The 24,202-nt window shown below is 48.7% G+C and overlaps 1 protein-coding gene across 1 annotated transcript; it reads left to right on the top strand.

Moving 5' to 3' along the window:
• Positions 1 to 191: 191 nt before the first annotated feature.
• Positions 192 to 18,364, top strand: Trip13 (thyroid hormone receptor interactor 13). Its single transcript, XM_070042143.1, has 13 exons — positions 192 to 340; positions 1,258 to 1,423; positions 4,971 to 5,100; positions 6,103 to 6,158; positions 6,724 to 6,814; positions 8,742 to 8,814; positions 11,448 to 11,511; positions 12,240 to 12,326; positions 12,555 to 12,661; positions 13,189 to 13,342; positions 14,834 to 14,946; positions 16,104 to 16,173; positions 16,931 to 18,364. Exons 1-13 carry the CDS (start codon positions 249 to 251, stop codon positions 17,024 to 17,026), a joined length of 1,299 nt encoding a protein of 432 aa, XP_069898244.1. The 5' UTR covers positions 192 to 248; the 3' UTR covers positions 17,027 to 18,364.
• The last annotated feature ends 5,838 nt before the right edge of the window (positions 18,365 to 24,202 follow it).

Here is a 24,202-nt window from a genome sequence, read left to right on the forward strand (position 1 = left end):
TGCTGCCGCCGAGCGCTTCCGGGTCAGAGGTTGGCGAGCCGCGCGCGGCAGATTCGAAGCGCGCCCGGGCGTGGCGAGCGGCGGGGCGCGGGCGGCGGCGGGGCCGGACGGCGGCGGGGCGCGGGCGGCGGCGGGGCCGGACGGCGGCGGGGCCGGACGGCGGCGGGGCGGCGCCTGCGGGGCCTCGGGGGGCGGGGAGGCGGCGGCCTCGCTCTGGCCGAATCCCCGCAGCTCCCGGCAGCGGCGCCATGGACGAGGCGGTCGGGGACCTAAAGCAGGCCTTGCCCTGCGTGGCCGAGTCTCCCGCGGTGCACGTGGAGGTGCTGCAGCGCGGCGGCAGGTGGGCGGCGGGGCCCGGGGCCGGGCGGGGAGCCGGGGCCGGGCGGGGGTCAGTGCGGCGGGGGGAGCGGCGGGGGGGGGAGCGGCGGGGCCCGGGGCCGGGCGGGGGTCAGTGCGGCGGGGGGGGGGTCAGTGCGGCAGGGGGGGAGCGGCGGGGCCCGGGGCCGGGGCGGGGGGTCAGTGCGGCGGGGGGGGGGTCAGTGCGGCGGGGGGGGTCAGTGCGGCGGGGGGGGGTCAGTGCGGCGGGGGGGGGTCAGTGCGGCGGGGGGGGTCAGTGCGGCGGGGGGGGTCAGTGCGGCGGGGGGGGGTCAGTGCGGCGGGGGGGGTCAGTGCGGCGCGGGGGGGGAGCGGCGGGGGCCCGGGGCCGGGGCGGGGGTCAGTGCGGCTTCTGGTGTGAGGGGAGCCGGGGCCGGGGCGGGGGTCAGTGCGGCGGGGGGGGTCAGTGCGGCGGGGGGGGGTCAGTGCGGCGGGGGGGGTCAGTGCGGCGGGGGGGGGGTCAGTGCGGCGCGGGGGGGGGAGCGGCGGGGGCCCGGGGCCGGGGCGGGGGTCAGTGCGGCTTCTGGTGTGGGGGGAGCCGGGGCCGGGGCGGGGGTCAGTGCGGCGGGGGGGGGGGGGTCAGTGCGGCTTCTGGTGTGGGGGGAGCCGGGGCCGAGGCGGGTGTCAGTGCGGCTTCTGGGGGGGGGAGCCGGGGCCGGTCGGCACGGCCCCATAGGCTGGATGGGGCCCCGCCCATCGGGGGTCTCCGCCATGGGCAGCCTGCTTGCTTGGTGCTTCTTTTGAGCCAGGCTTCCAGCTCTGCTTTTGTGCTGGCGACTTTGGAAATAGCGGGTAGTGAACCCTGCCCAAGCTGGCCTCCGACCACAAACCTCCAGATAAAATGTTTAACCGTGGTCTTCTCTGTGTGTTTTGTTTTCTTAGCACTGCGAAAAAAGAAGATATAAAGCTAAGTGTACGGAAGCTTCTCAACAGGCATAACATTGTATTTGGAGATTACACTTGGACTGAGTTCGATGATCCTTTTCTGATCAGAAATGTACAGTCTGTGTCTATTGTTGACACAGAATTAAAAGCTAAAGATGTTCAGGTAACATCCTTGTTCGAACAGCTGAGTACAAAGTTGGTATCAGGAATATCTATTGCTCCTTTTAGAGCCCGATTATTTGGTTTGGTTTCATTTGGGTGACTACATAACCTCTGACCATCTATCCTACAGCCAGATGGCTGAAGTAGGGGTAGTCTTCTTGATTTAGACTGAATGAGGACAGATTAGATTCCAAGAGTTGGAGTGTGGGGCTGTGGAATAGTGGGCTGTCTCCTACTCTGTCATTCAGCAGGAATACTTTCATGGAGTGCTCATATTGGATGGGTCAGGATTGTAAGAAGTATGGCAGTTATTGAAATAAGCTGGGTTTATGAAACCTTATGAAGTGTTTTTTATTGTGTCCTGCATATGGCTTGTCCCTAGTGTAAAAACACTTGGAAGTCTGTCTCTAAGGAAGAGACATCAGTGAGCACTATACAATTCATACCCTATAAAGAATTGATTTTGAGGGCTAGAGATGTAGCTAAATTATAGAGTGCAAAACAATAAAGTAAGTAAAATTGTTGTTTTTGGGGCAACAGGCTTGGCCCTAAAATTTTGCTAGCAGTACAGACCTTGTCATTCATGTTGACTAATGCTTATGGGTTATGACTTATGAGGTGCTATCCATTCTAAGATCTGATACTACTTTCTTCTTAATGTCCTTTCTTAAAGGCAAAGGACAAGTTTTCAGAAATTGCTGGGGAAAACAACAACGGAACAGAAGGTTCCGTTGGTTGGAGGGCACTAGGGCTGTCCAGGAAAAGTTTTAATGCTGTCTTGGACTACATACAGGCTAACCTGTGAAAATTATCTAAATTGATAATGAAGCAGTTCTGTAGATATATATGAAAAACAAATGTTTGTTGCAATTTTTAGTGGTACTGCAGTTTGAACTCAAGGCCTTGGGCTTGCCATGCTAGTGCTACAATGTCCCCTTTCCTTTTTTGCTTTAGTTTTCATGTTTTTACCCAGGGCCAGCATAAACTAAAATCCTACTTGTGCCTCCCACATGACTGAGATCACAGGCATACCACCACATCTGGCTTATCTTTCCACATCTGGTTGAGATGGCAGTCTAACTAAATAGCTCCTCCTCTGACGTCTTTCTGGACTGGCAATCTTCCCAATCTTTTTTTTTGGGGGGGGGGGGAATCCAGTTGTGGGGCCTGAACTCTGGGCCTGGGCGCTGTCTCTCAGCTCTTCAGCTCAAGGCTAGCACTCTACCACTTGAGCCACAGCGGCACTTCGGGCTTTTTTCTTTTTGCTTATGTGGTGCTGAGGAATCGAACCCACGGCCTCATGCATGCAAGGCAAGCGCTCTACCACTAAGCCACCTTCCCAGCCCAATCTTCCCAATCTTCACCCCCTGAATAGCTAGAATTTCTATAAGCATGGTTTATCAAGTGTCTTGATTACTGATAGTACTATATATTGTTGATAGCCAGCACTTTGACATATTTTAACTTGATTGACCAAATTGGCAAAACAAATTTGATAATGTACACCAAATATGATATAGTTATTTAAAAAATAGCAAGTTTCTACTTACTGACATAGAAATGTCTCCAAGTGTAGTAAGTGGGAAAAGGCCCAGATAGAAAACTTGTTCTCGATATTCTTCAGTCTACCAGTCCACTTTGGCATCTTTACTGTAGCATTTAGTTTTCAAACTGGATCATGGTTAAGGAAAACAGTCTATCCAGAAAAAAATGCTCAGTGTCCTTGACTTGAATTTTTTTTAACTTAAATTAAGGAACCAACTAATTAAGTTTTATCTCAATATAAAATTCTTTCCTTAAATGCTGATTGAGTCACTCCAATGGAAACCCTATATCCTATAATAAAACAAATGTCTCCTTATCAACTACCAGCTCAAGTGCAATTTCTCTCATTCCTGTGTATCTTTTTGCATCAACTTAAAAGGAGCCATGATCACTGTCTGGCACATTGTTAGGATGTCAAACACTTCTAGGGGCAACCCCCTTACCCCCCTTTTCTGGAAACTCAGGATCCAGTCACAAGGAAGAAACAACACAGCCATTTGAACAGGAAATAGTCACTATAATGCAAGATTAAGCTTGGAAACACAAGCAACAAGATTGGCTAGAACAAAATAAAGAAAATTTTGAAGAATATATGCCATATCAGGTGATAACAGACACATCATGCAAAGTTACATATAGTAGCTGTTATCTCTTGGGCAGCATCTTTATTCCTCTTAGCATTGGTATCTGCTCAGTTTCTTGAATGTCTTTTCTCATATTGTTACTTTGCAGTTAAAGCCTAAACATTTGGAATGCAAATTATGAGATACTATATATCCTTTTTAAAAATTATAAAATGATGTACAAAGGGGTTACCATTTCATAAATTGGATAATTTCTTTTTGGATAGTGTCACCCCTTCACTCTCTCCCAGTATATATCCTATTTGTTTCTCTATTCATAATTTATTAGCATATATTGGTTGTATAAGAGAGATTCATTATGACACTTCTATACATGCATAGTATCTCCTGATCAGATTTATCTTTTCCCTTTCTTAAAACAGTTACGGTAGATTTCATTATTTTGTATTGTCCTACATGCATAAGAAGGACTTGGACCATTCTTGCCCTCCTTTACCCTCTCCATGTGCCCTCCCCATCCCCACTTATAGCCCTGTAACTGATAAGAAAATGTGAGTCATGTTGCAGTACCAGAAAGTAATAAAGTGCTCAGAAAAGAAAACGTGAGGACTTGTCACCTGAAAATAGGAGCCAACCTGAATGAGCTCCCAGTGGGCAAATCTGGAACAAGCAGCACAGTCATATTAGATGACTGCACAGTACATAAAAGAAAACAGATGAGCCAGAGAGATGTAAGTAAGTGGCCAGATAAGTATATAAGGAGATAGAAGTATTCTCTGTAGGATATTTTCAGATGACATGTGTGTCTAGTTTTGTTCAGGAGGAGGCCCGTAGCCCTCCTCCCCAGTCCTATGGGAAGATATTATGCATCTTCCCAGCTATAGAAAGGGAGCATGTATTAACTTCCATTGTGTGTGCTTGACAGTACTTCCACTGCTTGAACCACGTGAGCAGGACTGACAGGCAATCATGTTATGTGTGTATCATACCCAAACCATGTAAACACATTTGACCATTACAGATGGAAACCAGTCCAAAGATAAAAAAGTATACATGAAAAAACTCATGCCTAGCTAGTCTTGTATGATTGTATTGTTGAAACCTATGTTTGGATGTAGGTCCTTTCTTCTCCTATACTGCTTGCATTTTTTTCTCAGTAAGCATGTGCTTATTTGCAATGATTTGTTTTCTTTCCTTTTTTAATAGAAATAAGGGTCCAAAGGAGGAGGGATGAATACACATCTTGGAAAGAACTGAGTCTGAAATTAAAGACTTTCCATTTACTCTGAAAACTTGTTTTTAAATGTACTATGTACTTAGCATATTTTTAGACCTTAGCATCTAATTTGTAGAGTCAATATTAAAAGGGATGACATTTGAATTGTGTAGCTTTATTTGATTTTGCCTTCTCATTGACAGCCCATTGATTTGAATGCATGCACCACTGCACTTCACATTTTTCAGTTGAATGAAGATGGCCCCATCAGTGAAAACTTGGAGGAAGAGACAGAAAATATAATTGCAGCAAATCACTGGGTTCTGCCTGCAGGTATAGGGTATCAGTCATGGTGTGGGGTCTGACAGAGACTACTGGGCACTGCCTGTAGGCACGGGGTGCCAGTCATGGCTGAGATCAGAAGATGATATGTGCCAATGGTGTCAATCCACTTTGCTGAGGAAGTTGTTCTGTATGATTTTAGGATGTTTTATCTCTTCATAAATGAAAAATATATCACAGTGCTAGTTTCTATAACTGTAACAGTTACTTAAGATAATTAGGTTACAAGGAGAAGGGTTATTTTTTGCTCTTAGTTTTACAGGTTTTAGCTTATTCCCAATTGGCTCCCATTTTATGGCTGGAGGGTGCCGTGGTATGGAAATGCGTGGCTGAGTGGGCCTGTTCATTTCATGTTCAGGTACACGGAGAACAGAAGATCCATGTCCTAGTATTTCCTTCAGGAGCACTCCCCACAGATGACCTCATGCCTCCTCCCACACACACTAGGCTCTACCTTTTTAAATATAATAGCACTTCCCAACACCACCAAGCTGGAGACCAGTCCTTTAACACAAGTGCCTTGAGGGTCGTTCTAGATCCCGAGTGTATAGTTGCAGAAGAAAGCACAAGCAGGCACTTCAGCAGCTCACTGAGAACATTGCTGTGCTTCGTGTTCCGCCTGTGTGGTCCTCCCTGATGAGCTGTTCCTTCTTCCTTACTCTGTCCTCTGGGGGCTTTTGCTCTCTCCTCGGGGAGCTTTGCTGCTGGGTTCTAGCAGCTACTTCAGCCTGCTCTGTAAGGAGAGCTGTTAAAGCACTAGTCCACAAAAGATGACTACGTGATAAGACAAAAGGATCTGTTCACCTCACTTTATATGGCACATACATTTTGTATCTCTAATTTTAAGAAGAAAACAAATTTGAAAGTACTGAACTTTCTGTTAGAATCTCAGTCTGAAGCAATGGAGCAGGGGCAGGCATTGGATGTGGATGGAGCTGACCATGTGTTTACTCACTTCCTAAAATTAGGGCTTTGTTTTATTCTCTCTCACAGCTGAGTTCCATGGGCTTTGGGACAGCCTAGTGTATGATGTGGAAGTCAAATCACATGTAAGTGTTTGTGATTCCCACTGCCGTAGGGAAACCCTGCTACCAACAGCATGTCTTGATATTTGTCCTACAAGGTCCCAGCCTGGGGATAGTCTCTGAGGGAGGAAGGGTAAGGAAAAATGGTGAGGGCAGCTTGTTTTCCTGAAGGAGACAGAAGGAATGAGGTAGGCAAGTCCAGATGAAGACAGGTGCATCTGACTCCCTTCGTGGGCTTTCTGGGACTTCAGGGTGGCTGCTAAGACCCACAACAGGTACCTTTGTGTCTGCTGTGCTGTTCCCGTGGGAAGCTTGCCCCAGGAGCAGTGCCTTAGCCACTGGTTTCATGCTGACCTTTTAAGTAGGGTGGTTAGTTTGTTTCTTCTCTTTTTTGTAACAGTCACAGCCAACATGTACCCTCTTACCTTTTGAAATACCTTCTAGAATGGAAGGCTGTGACATGAGATGATCACTGTTTAGAATGACAGGCCCTCAGAGGTGGCAACACTGCCCCTGCTCCTTCTCTATTGGGAGCCTTTGCCATAGTGGTACCTTTACTTGTTCTCTTGTTTTTGCTTTTTTGGTTAAGCTCCTTGATTATGTGATGACCACCTTACTCTTCTCAGACAAGAATGTTGACAGCAACATCATCAGCTGGAACCGAGTGGTGCTTCTGCATGGTGAGATGTGCAAGTGCTTATGTGACAAGATGGGCCACAGGGGCCTGTACCTGTAACTCTGTCCTTCTGCGCCGTTACAGCTCTTTGTTCGTTTAAAGAACCTCATCCTGTTCTTCTGTGACATAGACATTTCTTACTCAGATCTTCATGATAGCTGATTATTACTGCCTTAAGACTCTGTTTTTTTACATTAACTGCCTTATTTCCCAGCTGGTTATAATTCCTTACACTAAAATCTATCTCCTACTTCTAGGGGTTCTTAGAACTTTACTTTGTGAAAATAGTTTACAAAAGACATTTAATAAATAAATTATGTTTTTTAAATAGTTGTACAAAGGGGTGTCAATTCCAGAAGTCAGGTTGTGAGTATACTACATCTTAATGTCACACTTCATTGTCCTCCTCCATTCCATCCCTACCCTCACTTATGTCATATGATTTTTACATAGTGTACATTGAATACATTGACTGCATTTGCTCACCCTTCTTCCCTCCATTTTATAACAGGGCTTTGGGGCTTTTTGGTCCTTCAATTATAGTGGAGAAAAAAACAAATTGATGACAGTCAAGAGAGTACAAAATGACAGCAAGCAGGAGGCCAGAGTAAATTACATTATCCTCTTGATGTCAGTAAGATTTTACGATTTTCCGTGATCTTTTTGTTGTTAGTGTAGTTTTGGTATTAAGGTGTTGTACAGAGGCAGTTGTAAGTTGAGTAGCGAGTACAGTTCTTTTGAGGCAGTGTCACCCCTCCTTTGCCTTCCTTCAGCTTCCTGCTCCCATATCTGCCCCGCAAGCTACATAGTTCATTTTCCACATAGTGTGTACTCAAAGCCATGACTGCATTTGCTCACCCTCCCTCCATTTCTAAGCTCCTCCCTTTGCCCCCTCCTAAAAAGACTCACAAAAACAAACCAAAAGCAAAACAAAAGAACCATGTTGCCCATGGTCTTTTCCAAAAGGGTCTTGTGTCAGATGTCACCAGCATACCATCTGCCTCAGAGAAGGCAGTCACTGAGTGTTTTAGTTAGTTTAGGATTGTGTATGATCTCTCGTTCTTGGCAAAGCATAAGAACGCCTAGTTAAATGTGTCTCTATGTTGTGCTGGAGCATTCTTCCTTCCAACTCTGTGCACTTCAGTGTATCCACAGGACCAGAAAGAGACTTAAATGGAGTGACTGCTGTATCAGCTTCCATTATAAGAAGCCCTGAGATGATTGTCTTAGCAAAGGAGAAGCTTTATTCTGTCCCGCAGTCCATGGTCACGGCCTTCCAGTTTGGGCCATGGTGAAGCAGCCCCTGCTGGCAGGAGCCCATGGCAGGGCTAAGTCTTCCATCCCAGCACTGGGAAGGAGAAAGAGGAAGAGATGGTTCCCAAGGTGTCTTTCAAGGGTCATGCTCCCAATGCTAAAACCTCCTGCAGGCCTACTTTCAAAGATCCCAGCAGCATCTTTTTGGAGAATAATCCTCTATGGAACACTTGAGGTCTAGACTGTATTACTACTTTCCTGATTTAGTGCAGTGTGCAACAAACCCTCAGAGTTATCCACAGTGAAGATGGTGGTGCTACAGAAATACAGTCCTAGTGAAGTGGCATGCTACATCCATTTATCAGAAAGGCACGTTGATGAGTGGACTTCATAGAGGAAGGAGAGGACAGAGATGGATGTAGACAGGGAAGTGCGGTGTTTGCTTGGAAGGCTGAGAATGGCAGCTGGTCAGGAAGCAGTGTGCTGGATGCAGGTTGCATCCCGATTAGGAAGAAAGAGTTGAAACTGTTGTGGTAATAGCTCCTAGCCTCTCCAGTGTAAGCTAATAGTAGTATTTCTAGTAATTCTTTTCCTTTCTGTCCTGTCAGTATTATACCTAGTGTTTAAAGAAATGTGGCAGCACTGGCTTAAAAATGGGTATGCTTTGCTTACCACAGGTCCCCCAGGAACTGGAAAGACATCTCTGTGCAAGGCACTGGCCCAGAAACTGACCATCCGACTGTCTAGCAGGTAACTGAGTGATCTGAGAAATGGGATTCATGTAGTTTAAAGCTCTTTTTAATTGCACTCACCATGCACGAGTCATAAATCACTTTAACGTTGCTCCTTTGCTGTAGGCCACTTCATTCTCTGTTCCCAGCATGGTCTCCAGTTAGATTCAGTCACATCAAGGACACCACCCCTCCTTGTATGGCAGCCTTGTCTGTCCTGGTGCACTTGGTCTGTCAAGGACACTTGAAAGCTGGTGTTTGTTAATGTATGGTTGTGCTGTACAGTGGCAGAGGGTGCTCCACAGCTGTCTGTGTTTTCTGTCTGCCTGTCATTTTCTCACATATTGAGAAGAAGCCTAGGTCGTGTGATCTGACTGCTTTTCCTTGAGATCTTTCAGTTTCAGGATTTTTACCACCTTTGGAAAACATTTCTTCAGGGGCCAGTGATTGATAAACTGCTTGATATGGTATCCACAAGCCACTGATGTGCCTTATATAATTTTTTCAGATTTTTTAAAATGTCACTGTTTAGTATCGAGCAACATCTATCACTACATGTTCAAGTTCACTGATTTTCTGCAGTGTCTAACCTGTTTTTAATTCCATTTGGTGATATTCTTATTTCTACAATGTATTATTCTTCTCTGAAGATATTCTGTTTGGTTCTTTTTATGCCTTCTTTTTCTCTCATGTGCTCCTCAAAATCCTGAATAAGTTGATAATAACAGTTTTGGTATTTTTGCCTACCAGTCTGTCATTGCAAGTTCCAAGAGCAGTTTTAGTGTTCTGTTTCTGTTGATTTGCTTTTCCCCAGTTCTTGATCATGTTTTAATTTTTGATTGCTATGATAACGGTGATGTACAGAGGAGTTACTGTTTCCTAAGTCAAGTAAAGAGTACATTTGCTTTTGGACAGTCTCATGCCTTCCCTCACTGTCTCCAGTTTTTACCTCCTGTCCGCACTCATAAGTTGTTTAGTGTGAGTGCTCTTCTGGGTTCCTTCCAGATCTCTAGCTGGAGATAGCCTGGGCAGAAAGCTGGGCCAGCACTAGAGCTTAGTCTTGTGCCCTTTCTCAGAATCACGTGTCTCTGTTGCTTGTGAGCAGCATCCTTACCAGCTGTCACTTCACGGGTTTTGTCTAGTTTCCTCATTGTCCAAGATAGGGAGGTAAATCTTGTACCTACTGGATGAAGAGCAAGCCCTGTGAGAGGTATGGTGACATACTGTTGCTGGTCTATCTTGTTTCTTTTCAAAGATTTCTTATAAATATTTTTACATAGGGACAGTGCTTTGGTTTTACTCTGTTGTTTTTGAGATTTGGCCCTTATTTTGATACATTGAGATGCATCTGTGGTTTTGTTTTTGTTTTTGCTGGTCCTAGTTGCTTGAATTAGGCCTGAACTGGTCCATCAGTTTCTTTGTGCTCAAGGCTAGCGTTCTACTGCTAGAGCCACAGCACCACTTTCTGCTCTTTCTGGGTAGTTTATTGGAGATAAGAGTCTTTCCTGCCCGGGCTGGCTTTGAAGCATGATCTTCAGTTCTCCCTGCTGAGTGGCTAGTATAACAGGTGTGAGCCATTGACACCCAGCTGCATCGCACCAAAGAGGGAAAATACTATTTATAAGAAATGTAACTTTTTAGTTAGAAAAATGTAGACGTGTATTTCAGGACTTAATTATTTTTAAATACTAGAAATGTTTTATAGTTAATTTTGTTTCGTATTCAACCCTACTTTTGTTAGACTCCTTTTATAACCTAACATTACTTTAATATTAACTGTTAACCATAAAGCAATAACAGTGACTTACGTTTTCTGTTTAAATGTACTGCCAGTGTTGCTGTTAGTACTTCTGCAGTAGACTTGTGACATGAGAAAACTAGAGGTCTGGGCATTGGCCAGCTTCTCACCTCAGTCCTGTCTCCCGTTTGCTTATGGGGGAGAATATATGCTAGTCTCCTGAGAGGTAGACTTGAGTAGTCAGCAGGGGTCAGGTGTGCTCTATGGTCACCTTAGAAAAGGTATTGTTACACTCTTCACAGTTCTGTGGAAAGAGGAAGAAAGGCCCAAAATCTCTGGATGCTTCTATTTTGTTATGTTTGCAACATTAGTATTAATAATTTTTTTTATTTTTTTTTATTTTTTTTTTGGGTTCGGTCGTGGGGCCTGAACTCTGGGCCTGGGCGCTGTCCCTCAGCTCTTCAGCTCAAGGCTAGCGCTCTACCACTTGAGCCACAGCGCCACTTTCGGCTTTTTTCTTTTTGCTTATGTGGTGCTGAGGAATCGAACCCAGGGCCTCAGGCATGCAAGGCAAGCGCTCTACCACTGAGCCACCTTCCCAGCCCTTAATAATTTTTTAAACATGAAATATAAATTATAAGTAGATTGAAGTTTGAATTTCTGCTGTTTAGTTCAAATGAGATTATAGAAAAATTCAGTTGTGCAATCTAGGGTTATTGATTGCAACTGTTGCATTTTTCATAATTATGTAGAACACAGCTGGCACTGTATTTTTTAAAATTTTGTCAGCTACGTGATGACTGAGCTTACAGTCCCAGAATGTGGCAGTGTGGGGTTAAACAACACAGGTTCCTGGTATGAAGTTCATGGGGCTGGTTGTAAAGTATTTTCTCCCCGTGTTCTTGTCATCTTAGGTACCGGTATGGCCAATTAGTTGAAATAAACAGCCACAGCTTGTTTTCTAAGTGGTTTTCAGAAGTAAGTATTAATTACTTGTTGGAATCATTACATCTGTACTTAAAAAACAGTGTCTTGTGTATTAGACAAATATTCACAAAAGCTTCTTAGACAAATAGGTAAAATGGGAAGTGAACAATGGAACCAACTTTGATCAGAGGACTCAGAACTACATCTGATTGGAAGCACATGAAGCCTGAGAGGCCCCATTGGCCATATCCCCAACCTCAGGCTGGGTGGGATGGAACATTCCGCACACCTGAATAGTCGGCAGGTTTTCCACCCTTCTCCACAGCAGCACGTGCACAGAGTGTCACATTGGGTACTCCTCAGTTCTTAAGGCTGTGTGCCCAGGGAATCTCGTATCAGCATCCTGTGGTGGTGGCAAAGCAGGACACAGTCAGTGGGCAGAGGACTCGTGTGGAGTATTCATGGTCACTTTCTAGATTGCCATCTATGATGCTCTCATTCCTGGTTGTAAGTTCACAGGTGACCAGAAAGGGAGCCACCTGTATTGGACAACATTGGGCAGAGCAAGTGGTGTGCTTAAGTCCAAGTGCCCTGGCACAGGAAGCGAGCTAACCTCCTTCTGTGCTGGCCTGGTTCCTTGGATCCAGGGAGGCTTCTGAGGGACTATCAGGAGAGATGGTCTCATGGGGCCCCAGGGGGAGTATGTCCCAGCAATGCCCACATGCCCCTATAAGACATCAACGCCAGTCTGCACTGCTCACAGAGTGTTTTGGTTCCAGAGTGGCAAGCTGGTAACCAGGATGTTCCAGAAGATCCAAGACTTGATTGACGATAAAGAAGCACTGGTGTTTGTGCTGATCGATGAGGTGAGCACTTGGAAGTACTCAGCCTGTGCCTGAGGTACCTCTTGCTATGGCTAGTACCCAGGTGGCTTCATGCTTCTGCCTGCCCGCTAACTGACCTACTGCTGTGTCCTGTGCTCTGTACTGTAGGATCCTTTCCCCAGATAGCCCCAAGCATTGGAGTTCACTGCCTGCCAGCGGCTGGTGAATTGCCAGGCACTGACCTCTGTGACCTGTTGCTCTGTTCCACAGGTAGAAAGTCTCACAGCTGCTCGCAGTGCCTGTAGGGCAGGTGCTGAGCCATCCGACGCGATCCGTGTTGTCAATGCCGTCTTGACCCAGATTGATCAGATCAAGAGGTAATTTCGGGGTTGGCAATGAGAGATGATGGAGAAGTGTGATAACCACACAACTTAGCTCCTACTCCTGTCTCTTTTAATTCAAAGTATATTTGCTGCACAGTGGCTCTGGGGTGGCTTTGAGGCCAGGCCCTAGCCGGGGGCTAGTTAAAGTGATCAGGGTGCTATACAGAAGTGAGCCCTTCACCAAAGTTGAAGGAGGTAAGGGAACAAATAGGGTCCATCGGGCAGGATCTCATAATGCTTTCTAGAAGCAAAGCAGGCGTCAGTCTTTTCCCTGGAGATCATCTACTCAACAGTGTGTTACAGCTAGAAGAGCCCCTCTCAGAGGCTGGAACTTTCATACTGACTGTGCAGGTCTGTCAGAGATGGCTCTCGCAGACCATGGTCATCAGAAGGAAGCTACTGAGCCTTTCTGAAGCCAGAAGCCCAGTGGCCAGTCCTTCTGCCTGTCCCCTCACTCTTGGGCAGGGCCGTGCACGACTTAACCTCAGGCAGACAGTGACAAGTCCTTGTGGCCACCACAGGCATTCCAATGTGGTGATTCTGACCACCTCCAACATCACCGAGAAGATCGATGTGGCCTTTGTGGACAGAGCTGACATCAAACAGTACATCGGGCCACCCTCTGCGGCAGCCATCTTCAAAATCTACCTCTCTTGTTTGGAAGAACTAATGAAGGTGCTTTATTATTTCTTTCCTTCTTAATCCCTGGATTGCTTACATATTCTTAGTTAATTGGCATAGTTAAAACAATTTGAGTTTTGGTGTAGAGTAAGGCATTTCAACATAGGCCTTAACTGTTTTCTTAACACTGAAAGTCTGCCAGGTTGAGCTAATGACCTAAATTGTGCCTACCAAGTCAGTATTGTTGTTCTTTTGACACAGTGCATAGCAGGTGATTGGCTTGCTAGGCCAGCTTTCCTTACAGGGTCTGGTGTGGTTCACAGGGCATCATCTGACTCATAGTTCACAGCACTGTCACTGACTGAAAGCTGTGATTCCCTGGCATCTAATGTTTCAGACATTTCCTGCTTTGAACCTGGAGTAGGGAGCCTGGGTATTGACCAAGCGGGTTAGCCAGCAGGCATTGATAATGATAACTGGTAGAGTCTTTGCCGTCAGCTAGCAGGGTGGAATTCCATGACACTGTCTGACACCACAGGATGGAGGAGGCCTCCTTGTGCAGGGATAGGTAGGAGCTGGTTTGGGCAGAGGCCCAGGAGGATGCCCAGGCCAGCACTGTCGCACACAAGACATCCTGTCCTGGCTCTGTGGGTCTTTGATTCAAGTGTGTGTCATCGGAGGAAACGCAAACAGTTCTGCCGAGGACAGCCACATGAGGCAGGCCCTGTGTGCTGGAGCCGTCAGAGCCCCTCTGATGTGGCCTTCAGTCGTCGGATGACCTGGGCACTGGCTTTGGGAGATGATGAGCTAAGGATTGACCTGAAGGTGCAGACCTCTTCTGGAAGCACGGAATGTCTGCAGTGGACATTTGTTCAGTCATAAAAGCCACTGGGAAGCAAGTAGGCCCTACTCTTTAAAGTGTTGTCTGGCCCTTATCTGACAAGCACAAGGCCCAGTGAGGCCTGGGACACTTGGAGTGGGTTTTCCACCACCCCACCCACTGGGTCCACCACGTTGCTTAGTGAGTCGGGGGTGGGGGTGGGGGGACGCTGCTGCTTAACACTACCAGAACCCTCACTTAACCCCCAAACGTGCAGAAGGAATTTCATGGTCGTCCTTGGTCGTGGAAATCGTTCAGTGACACTGCCTGGCAAACAACAACTACAACTGACTTCTAGGCAGTGGGTCTAGTTTCTTAGCTGTGTCACTCTGCTGACCTAGATGCAGCTGAAGACACATCAGGCAGAACCCTTGTAAGCCTTCAAGGCCTTGGCTCCACATGGTAGCTTTCCCCCTGGGTTCAGCACACCTCCTGTTTGAAGAGCCTGAAGTACAGCGAGGGACCCTTTTGGCAAAGGGCTGCTCCTGGTTTCATTATCTGCAGCATCTTTTTTTGAAGAAGCAAGGACGTGTATCTGTGAGGAGTCCTTGCTAACCAGATTGCATACGTTGGGGTGTGATGGCACTGCCCTGTACGTGCTGTTACCGGCTCTTTTGCTGTTTTGCGTGGACTGTGCTATAACTGCTTGTGCCTCTGTTCCTCAGTGCCAGATCATATACCCCCGCCAGCAGCTACTGACCCTCCGGGAGCTGGAGATGATTGGCTTCATTGAGAACAACGTGTCAAAGCTGAGCCTGCTTTTGAGTGAAATTTCAAGGTGTGAATCAAGGGTGGGTGGTATTTTTGTGTGTGTGTGTGTGTGTGTGTGTGTGTGTGTGTGTGTGTGTGTGTGTGTGTGTGTGTGTGTGTGTGTGTGTGTGTGTGTGTGTGTGTGTGTGTGTGTGTGTGTGTGTGTGTGTGTGTGGCAAAAAAGACATTTTCTGAATTAATTGATGTTTCCTTGGGAGGGCCAAGGAAGTAAGTTCTTAACACACTGCAGAAGTTGGTGGGTGTGCAAGTGCACACCTATGTATGAACACACAGCCACCTCAGTACATGAGCATGAGACCAGCTGGCATGTGCACCAGAGGCAGAGACTGATGGGAAAGAGGTGAGGGAGAGCCTTGGTGCTGAGGGAGTGTGAAGGACCAAGCCCAGGAGACGAGACTGAACAGAGTGAAGTTGGAGAGGCTTCAGTTGTTGGTGGTATAGGCCCCACTTGTGGATGGTGCTCGAGGCTGCAGCATTGAGGATATGCTGGGAACAGTCAGATCTCTGGCCAGAGTTTGAACTGTATTCTTAAACAATTAGAATGTATGGGAGGCTTTGATTGAAAAAATGCAGTGTTCCTAGATTTGGATCATCTTTCGAAAAGACTTAAATTGAAGATGAGGAAAACAGTATATTCCTGCAAAAGTTGAAGTTACATCGCTGGTGCCAGTGGCTCATACCTTTAATCCTCTGCTCAGGAGGTAGAGATCTGAGGATCATGGTTCAAAGCCAGTCAGGAAAATCTACGAGACTTCTACTTCCAGTTAAACACCGAATATTGAGAAGTAGAGCTGTGACTCATGTGGTAAAACTCTAGTCTTGAGCAAAAATGCTCAGGGACAGTACTCAGGGCCTGAGTTCAACTCCAGGACTGTCACACACACACACAAAACGTTGGAGTTGTGAACCTGCCCGTGTGCTTGGGGATCTCTTGGTGGCTGCCTCCTTGTGACGTCAGCCCTCGTGTCTGGAGAGCCTCGCCAGCCCCGACTTGGAGCTGGAGCCCAGAGTGAGGGACAGCCCGTCTGAGGGGCCCAGTGGCTTGTGCTTTTGGGTCACTCAGCCAGCCTTTGGGTGCAGGCTTCACAGTAATGAGTAGAATTAGTCCTGAAGTGTTTGTGTTGCTATGTGATGTCATGTCTCTGAATGTAGCTACTTTTATAGGAAGAGCCAGGGGCTCAGTGGCCGGGTCCTGAGGAAGCTCCCTTTTCTGGCTCACGCGCTGTATATCCAGGTGAGTCTCCCACCCCGTCCTCCCAGGGGCTCAGCTTTCCCACACGCTTGTCCATGGGCCCTGGTGCCTCAATGGTCCTGGGGCAGTGAGTTCTCAGAAGGAAGTAGCTCTACCACACAAACATGGCCCACACACACACGCCACGTGTTGAGCTGTGGCCAGAGCCACCGTGGCTCTGGTCACAGCTCTTCTTGCCCAGTGGGCTCAGGCCATACCTCCTCCTGTCCAGTCCTGGGCCCCTCAGAGGGCCCAGGCCCTTCCACTCAGGATGTTCCTGGCAGTGGCCAGTGGGCCCCTTGAGTATCTGACATCGTGGACAAGAAAACATGGATCTTGAAAAGGTTCTTTTAAGTCGGTGGCCTGGTGTTCCACCCAGCCAGTAGCAGCCCCTGTTCTGGGCCTGGGGTTCAGCACCAAGGTAACAGACAACCACAAGGCATGAGTGGAGCCATTTGACACAGGACACCAGAGTCTAGTGGCTCTTGGTTATTAAGAAGCAGGGCCTGGGGCCCCGCAGCCCCAGTGAGTTGGTGGTTGACTCCTGTTGTCAGCCGTTTCTGTTTTCCTAGAAACAGAGTTGTGTGGGTTACAGTGTTCACTTCATCTGAAGAGAACAGATAAAGTTTGGGTCCCTGCGGTGGGCCTGAGCTTCATCCTGACGGGTGTGGTACAAACCGGACCTGAGCTTCTGCATAGTCTGCATGTGGGTGGGGTGTGGCTGCCAGGTAGAACCACCTAGCCCTGACTGTCCTTCCAGGCACCCACCGTCACCATTGAGGGGTTCCTTCAGGCCCTGTCTCTGGCAGTGGACAAGCAGTTTGAAGAAAAAAAGAAGCTTTCCACCCACATTTGACTCTGCAGCCCCCTGGTTTTCTCTGAAGAACCAGAGCATGTGACGCTCCAGAAGCACTTCTTTCTGCAAGCCACCAAGGCCTGTGGCCGGAGCACATTGTCACCGGAAGGCCTGTACTTGCGCTGCTTTAAGCGCATATTTAGAAGACAATGGCTTGTCATTTCTAATTTTTAAAAGAATGCAAATTCTGTGTGCCACTTAAATATGTTTATTCCATCCTGCCTTTAGCCCACCAGACACAGGTTGTTAACAAGATCGTTTAAACTAAAGCAAGCAACATAGCTCTCATAGAAACAAGAGAAAGACAGTCCACCTAAGTAAGTGTGCAGTCACAGCACGAAAGGGGGGCAGGTCACGGAGGAATCTGCTTTCTAATATGAGCTGGTTTTATTCAGTGGGTAAGGAAACTTGTTCCTATGATACAGCAGTGGAGAAAGGGTCCTGGTGTGCTTTCCCGTAGCAGTCAGATAGGATCTTCAGAGATCAGGCCCTCCGTGGGTGTGTGAAGCGGGGCAGTGTTTGCCAGTTTCTGCTCTTTGCTTTCTTCACATGTGCCAGGTGTAAAATGAGTAGGTGCATTTGATAGAATATTGCATCCTTTTCTCATGGTAAAGTAAATTTTACATTAATGCTTTGTACAAAAAGCCCACTTGTAAAGGGAGTGATGCCTGTGTCATAAACATTTTAAATATTAAACCTGTTTTTAGAATCTTCTTGTTTTGGTTTCAGTATCTCTCTCGACGTGGCATTTACTAGAGATTTTCATGAGCACTGAGCCTGTTCCTCCTCCTAGGACCTTGACTGTAGCTTGGTTATGAGATACCTACCCCAGGGTTAATGTGTTTACCGCTGTCAGAATGTAATGGACTAGCTGTGGTGGTAGTCCCCTGTCCTGTATGTTGGCTCTGTGGGAAGTGCTTCTACTAAGAGGGAGGACTTTGTCCTCTCTTTGCCTTGAGTAATCTCAACTCAAGATTGATATGTGTTCATCCTTTCAGAAAGTCAGCTCTGGGGCTCACAGCTTTTCTCTGTTGCTTTTTATTTCATTAATTTGATACATTTTCTTGGACTTGTTTTGAGTTTAACTTTTTCTAGATTCTTAAAATGGAAGCTTAGCTTCTTGGTTCAGAAGCTTTCTAAGCATTTAGAGCTGTAATTCTTGCTTGAGACAGCGTTTGAGCTGTGTCCCACAGATTCAGATGTTTGTTTTCATTTCTCCTAACAGTTATAATTCCTTGGCCCAGGTGTTCCTTAGAAGGCAATCTGTTTCCAGATATTTGGACATTTTCCAGATTAGCTCTGTTACTGATTTTTTTTTCCCCTTATATCATTTGTGATCAGCCAACAATGTTGTGTGAATCTAAACCTTTCAAGTTTGTCAGACTTGTTTCTTGGTCTAGCATGTGGCATGTCATTTTTTAAAATTGTTGTTATAAAGGTGATGTCACTATAAATCAAGTAAATAGTATATTTCTCTTTAGACAGTGTCACCCCATCATTCACCTGGTGTGTTTATTATGAACTCTGTGTGTGTGTGTGTGTGTGTGTGTGTGTGTGTGTGTGTGTGTGTGTGTGTGTGTGGTGCATGCACGTGCGCGCGTGCACACACACACTAGTTCTGTAGCTTGAACTCAGGATCTAGGCACTGTCACTTAGCTGTTTTGCTCAAGGTTAGCACTCTACCACTTGAACCATAGCTCACTTTCTGGCTTTTTGGTAGCTTAATTGGAGGTAAGAGTCTCAGCGACTTTCCTGCCTGTGATGGCTTTGAACCTTGATCCTCAGATCTCAACCTCCTCAGGAACTAGGATTTCAGGTATGAGCCACTAGCAGCACCCAGCTTCCTGTGAACTGAAAGTACAATAGTATTACACAGTTGTCTCTTCGAACATACAACTATTTAGTAAGTCCTCGGCCTCACTGACTTTCTTTCCACTGTTGTACTACTTGCCAAGAAAGAGATGCTAGAATGTCAGCTGGGACTGGCATTGGCTGCTAGGTCCACAGGCCTGATGGGTTTTGAGCTGTTGGGGGCGTGAGGCATGCCAGATTGTTTCTTCATTGCAGATTGAGGCTCTGTGCCAAGGGGATTCTGCCTTCAGTCATTCTGATGCCTGCTTTGGTACCAAGGTGAACATTTACTGAACATTCACAATGGGGTCAAGCCCTGACAGACTGGAGGGCAAGCCTCAGTACACAGCTTTTTAGATAACAGGAGCAGCCACAAGGATAGGTAGGTACTCCTCACAGGAAACTGTCCAGCAGATAGCCTGCTGGCCTGTGACGGTTGTCCCTAGTAGCTCTTAACACAAACTGCAACAGACTTCCAAACCTCTTATATAGCATAACATTTCTCCTTTCCTTTTGCAACCTAAGTCATTCCTATGCTCCTGGGACTTGCCAGACACTAGTTTGGCACCCACAGATGTGTGTGCCTGTTTGTCCTGAACTAATCGCATCCAAAACCTGCCCAAGATACTGTCTTTCTGTTGGAGACTGATGCTGAGGTCACCCACCACTTCTCCTGTGGTCACTGTCTACTTGAGACATCTTTTCCTCTCGTTTTGCATTGTCTGTGCCATTTTGTTTAGGGTGAATTTGTGGCAGATCCCTTAAGAGTTAAGCATTACATTTTTATCCATTCTGACAGATGGCCTTTGACTTGTTTTTTTATTTTTTATTTTTTGGCTTTTTACTTGTATTTGCCATTTTTGCTTCTTACTACCTCCACATTGTGTATTCTTTTTAATGATTGCTCTAGGGCTTCACGGTCTGATATAATGCCACTAAGCACATGTGGTTGTATAAACTGAAGTTGCATTCCTCTATTACACTGGCCACATATCAATCAGTTCTGTTAGGCTGGCCTGCTGTAGACTGGATCTTCTGTGTTCCCAAGCTGAGTCCCTTGCTAGTGCTGGAGACAAGAAGACATGGCCTGGGAGGAGTTAGCAGAACTCAGCCACTTCCTCTTCCTGGTTATAAGATCAGCCCCAGCTGCTTCCTCTTCCTGGTTATGAGATGAGCCCCAGCTGTTGCTTCTTCCTGGTTATGAGAGCCCCAGCCACTTCCTCTTCCTGGCAATGAGGTGAGCCCCAGCTGCTTCCTCTTCCTGGCAATGAGGTGAGCCCTAGCCACAATGAGATGAGTCCCAGCTGCTTCCTCTTCCTGGCTATAAGCCCCAGCTATTTCCTCTTCCTGGCCTTAGAGCCAGAAGCTTTGAAGAGCTCTTCCTCTTCTCACCCACCATGGAGTCTGGAAACCTATGGCCATGGGAAGGCCAGGGAGAACCCACGCCTGGTGCCCAGCTCTCAATGGCTGTTGGGCAGAGAGTTTTGTTCCAGGCTCTGCTGTCTGATGTCACTGTCACTTCGTCTGAGCCCTCCTGCTTTCCTCATGTAGATACTGGCCCTTGAGTCTAGGCTGCGTCTAGGCTAACCTCTAGGTCCTCACTCCATCTATGAAAACTTCACAGACTCCAGGCATTAAGCCGTGGACGTATTTTGGGGTACTGCCATTCACCATAATTGAGCTGCCCAGTTCCCACCACGTCTGTTTCAACAGACTGGAGAGTCCTGACCCTGTTCACTGGCCACCACTAAACGGGGCGACTTGTCTGCAAACAGTGGTGGGGAGATGCAGCATGCCATAGTCCCTTCCCGCCTGGGGCCACGCTGCCCAGCCTGCTGGGCTTGGCAGTCTGCTGGCCCACCCTACCGGGTTTAGTGGGGGATTAGGGAGTTCTCATTACCTTCTTGAGTATGGCTAGCCCCTCCCACCCAGGAACCACCTGTCATCCTGGCCCTGGCCTCCATCCTGGCCCCGGCCTCCTGAGGTGGGTGGGAGGTGTCATGGTAGGTCCCTGGCCTTGATGGTAGGTTCCACCTTGGTACCTTCCTCATACCTGTAGGGTGTGAGGAAGCCACCGACCCCCTGACCTCCCCCTCCCCCAGTGGAGTCCCAGTTGACAGGCATGCGCCTCGGCAGGCCATACCCTGGAAGCTGCTGGCCCCGCCATCGTCCTGGCCACCATGACAATGGCTGACTCTCGGAGTTCACAGGGACCACTCTCGGTCCCCCACAGGGCAGCCCAGGCAGGGACCCATCCATACATCCACAGTCCTCCTGGCACAGGAATAACCCCAGAAAGGGACCTGAGGGGAGAGACCTCTTAGGACCCTGTGCAGAAGATGAGGGGCAGCCCCTCCCAGGCCGGAGCACACAGCGGGAGGGCGCCAAGTGTGGGAGCTCTGACCCAGTCAGGGCTGGGGCCCACGAGGTTCAGGTGACAAAGTCAGAGTGGGGGTGGGGCACAGGGTGATCACAAGACAACGCCTCAGTCCCCACAGGTGTGGCAGAGCAGTTAGTCCCCTGGAGACCAGGTGAAACCCCTGGTGGAGAGGACGGAAGCGTTCTGCAGTGGGTTACAGTGAGCATCTGTGCAGACCTGCTGCAACTGTTCCCGCTTCTCCACTATGGCTTCTTTGCTCTACCCTAATACCAATGTGCAGGGGTTGCCCCACCTGTGGGCCTCTGCTTCCTAACTTTGTGCTGTCCTCTGGTGAATCTATCTGGTGCTTGTTTAATGTGACACACACAGGACCCTGAGAGAGAGTGTTTGCACAGACGTCACTTGAAGAGGTGAGAAGAGCATGTGGCCATTTTAATGAACCCAATGCCTGGGCACCACTCTCAGAACCACCCAGGGGCTCAAGCCGGACTCCCGCAGAGGCAGGCAGGGCCCTGGGCACCCTCTCCACTGCCTGTAAGACCTGTATCTTCCAGACTCCTGCAAGTGCCCTGGAGCTTCCAGAAAAAGAAGAGGCACTGGATAAACCTGAACCAGCAGTGGCAGCAGTCTGGGGTCTGACACACAGGATTCTGAGTGGAAGCCGGTGAGGGCGCCTTGGCAATGGCTGACAGCCAATTCCCCGGCCTACTCAGTCCACTCCCCGTCCCCACTCACAGCCGATTCCCCAGCCCCACTCACAGCCCACTCCCCAGCCCCACTCACAGCCCACTCCCCATCCCACTCACAGCCCACTCCCCATCCCACTCACAGCCCACTCCCCATCCCACTCACAGCTCACTGCCCATCCACACTCACAGCCCACTCCCCGTCCCACTCACAGCCCACTCCCCATCCCACTCACAGCTCACTGCCCATCCACACTCACAGCCCACTCCCCATCCCACTCACAGCCCACTCCCCATCCACACTCACAGCCCACTCCCCAGCCCCACTCACAGCCGATTCCCCAGCCCACTCACAGCCCACTCCCCAGCCCCACTCACAGCCCACTCCCCATCCCACTCACAGCCCACTCCCCATCCACACTCACAGCCCACTCCCCGTCCACACTCACAGCCCACTCCCCAGCCCCACTCACAGCCGATTCCCCAGCCCACTCACAGCCCACTCCCCAGCCCCACTCACAGCCCACTCCCCATCCCACTCACAGCCCACTCCCCGTCCCACTCACAGCCCACTCCCCATCCCACTCACAGCCCACTGCCCATCCACACTCACAGCCCACTCCCCATCCCACTCACAGCCCACTCCCCATCCACACTCACAGCCCACTCCCCAGCCCCACTCACAGCCGATTCCCCAGCCCCACTCACAGCCCACTCCCCAGCCCCACTCACAGCCCACTCCCCATCCCACTCACAGCCCACTCCCCATCCACACTCACAGCCCACTCCCCGTCCACACTCACAGCCCACTCCCCATCCCACTCACAGCCCACTCCCCAGCCCCACTCACAGCCCACTCCCCATCCCACTCACAGCCCACTCCCCATCCCACTCACAGCTCACTGCCCATCCACACTCACAGCTCACTGTCCATCCACACTCACAGCCCACTCCCCATCCACACTCACAGCCCACTCCCCATCCCCACTCACAGCCCACTCCCCATCCCACTCACAGCTCACTCCCCATCCCACTCACAGCTCACTCCCCATCCCACTCACAGCTCACTCCCCATCCACACTCACAGCTCACTGTCCATCCACACTCACAGCTCACTGCCCATCCACACTCACAGGTCACTGTCCATCCACACTCACAGCCCACTGCCCATCCCACTCACAGCCAACTCCCCATCCACACTCACAGCTCACTGTCCATCCACACTCACAGCTCACTGTCCATCCACACTCACAGCTCACTGCCCATCCACACTCACAGGTCACTGTCCATCCACACTCACAGCCCACTGCCCATCCCACTCACAGCCAACTCCCCATCCACACTCACAGCTCACTGTCCATCCACACTCACAGCTCACTGTCCATCCACACTCACAGCTCACTGCCCATCCACACTCACAGGTCACTGTCCATCCACACAGCTCACTGCCTATCCACACTCACAGCTTGTAGGGCTAGATCTCCGGCAGGAGGTAAGTGAACGACGCGCACAAGGAACACATGTCGGGAGAACAGGCTTAGGCAGGTCTCATTTATTCTTGCACAAGGGGAGGATTTTATAGCCCCAGCTTTCCCAACATCCTGAGTCCTTCCCAGCCAATCACTTAGCGGGGAGTTGATGTAAGGCACTTGTGACGGGCACTGCTTGGTGACAGGCACTGATTAGTCCCCGGGGGCTTGTAGGGAGCGTGGACGGCTCATGGCTGGCTGGCTAGGCAGACGTGCCTGTGGGTCACATCTCTATGAGCAGGAAGTACAGGAAGTGTGCTTCAACTGCTACTCTAGCTGACTCAACCAGATCTGACCGGCTCTACCCACAAATTCCCCCTTTTAAAAGGACTGTCATTATGGTGACCCGTCATTGGAGGCGTTTTTGCCGGGAGTGCAAGCACTTAATAATTCCCAGGAGAATAAGCCCTAATAGCGCAAGGCCTCCCCAGGTGACCAGAGAGGATGGTGAAAACCATTGCTGTAACTTTTTAAGTACATCTTCTAAAAAAGAGGCAGCGGGAATAAGCTGTATGGTGGTCTGGTTTAGGCGGGTAACACCATGCAGCAGGTGGTGGGTGAAGTTTAAGTACTTAAGGGACCAAGGGCCTTTGATGTAGTTACTAAGTTCAGTGACATTGGGCGAGGGAGTGGAAAGCTGACAGACAGAAGTAGTCAGAGCATTACATAGTCTTTCTTGTTGTAATCGAAGAAATGTAATTTGTTCTTGGAGCAAATCTATTTGTTGTTG

This window comes from Dipodomys merriami, unplaced genomic scaffold (assembly GCF_024711535.1).
Source record: "Dipodomys merriami isolate MVZ:Mamm:240054 unplaced genomic scaffold, mDipMer1.0.p SCAF_32, whole genome shotgun sequence".
Classification (NCBI taxonomy): Eukaryota; Metazoa; Chordata; class Mammalia; order Rodentia; family Heteromyidae; genus Dipodomys; species Dipodomys merriami.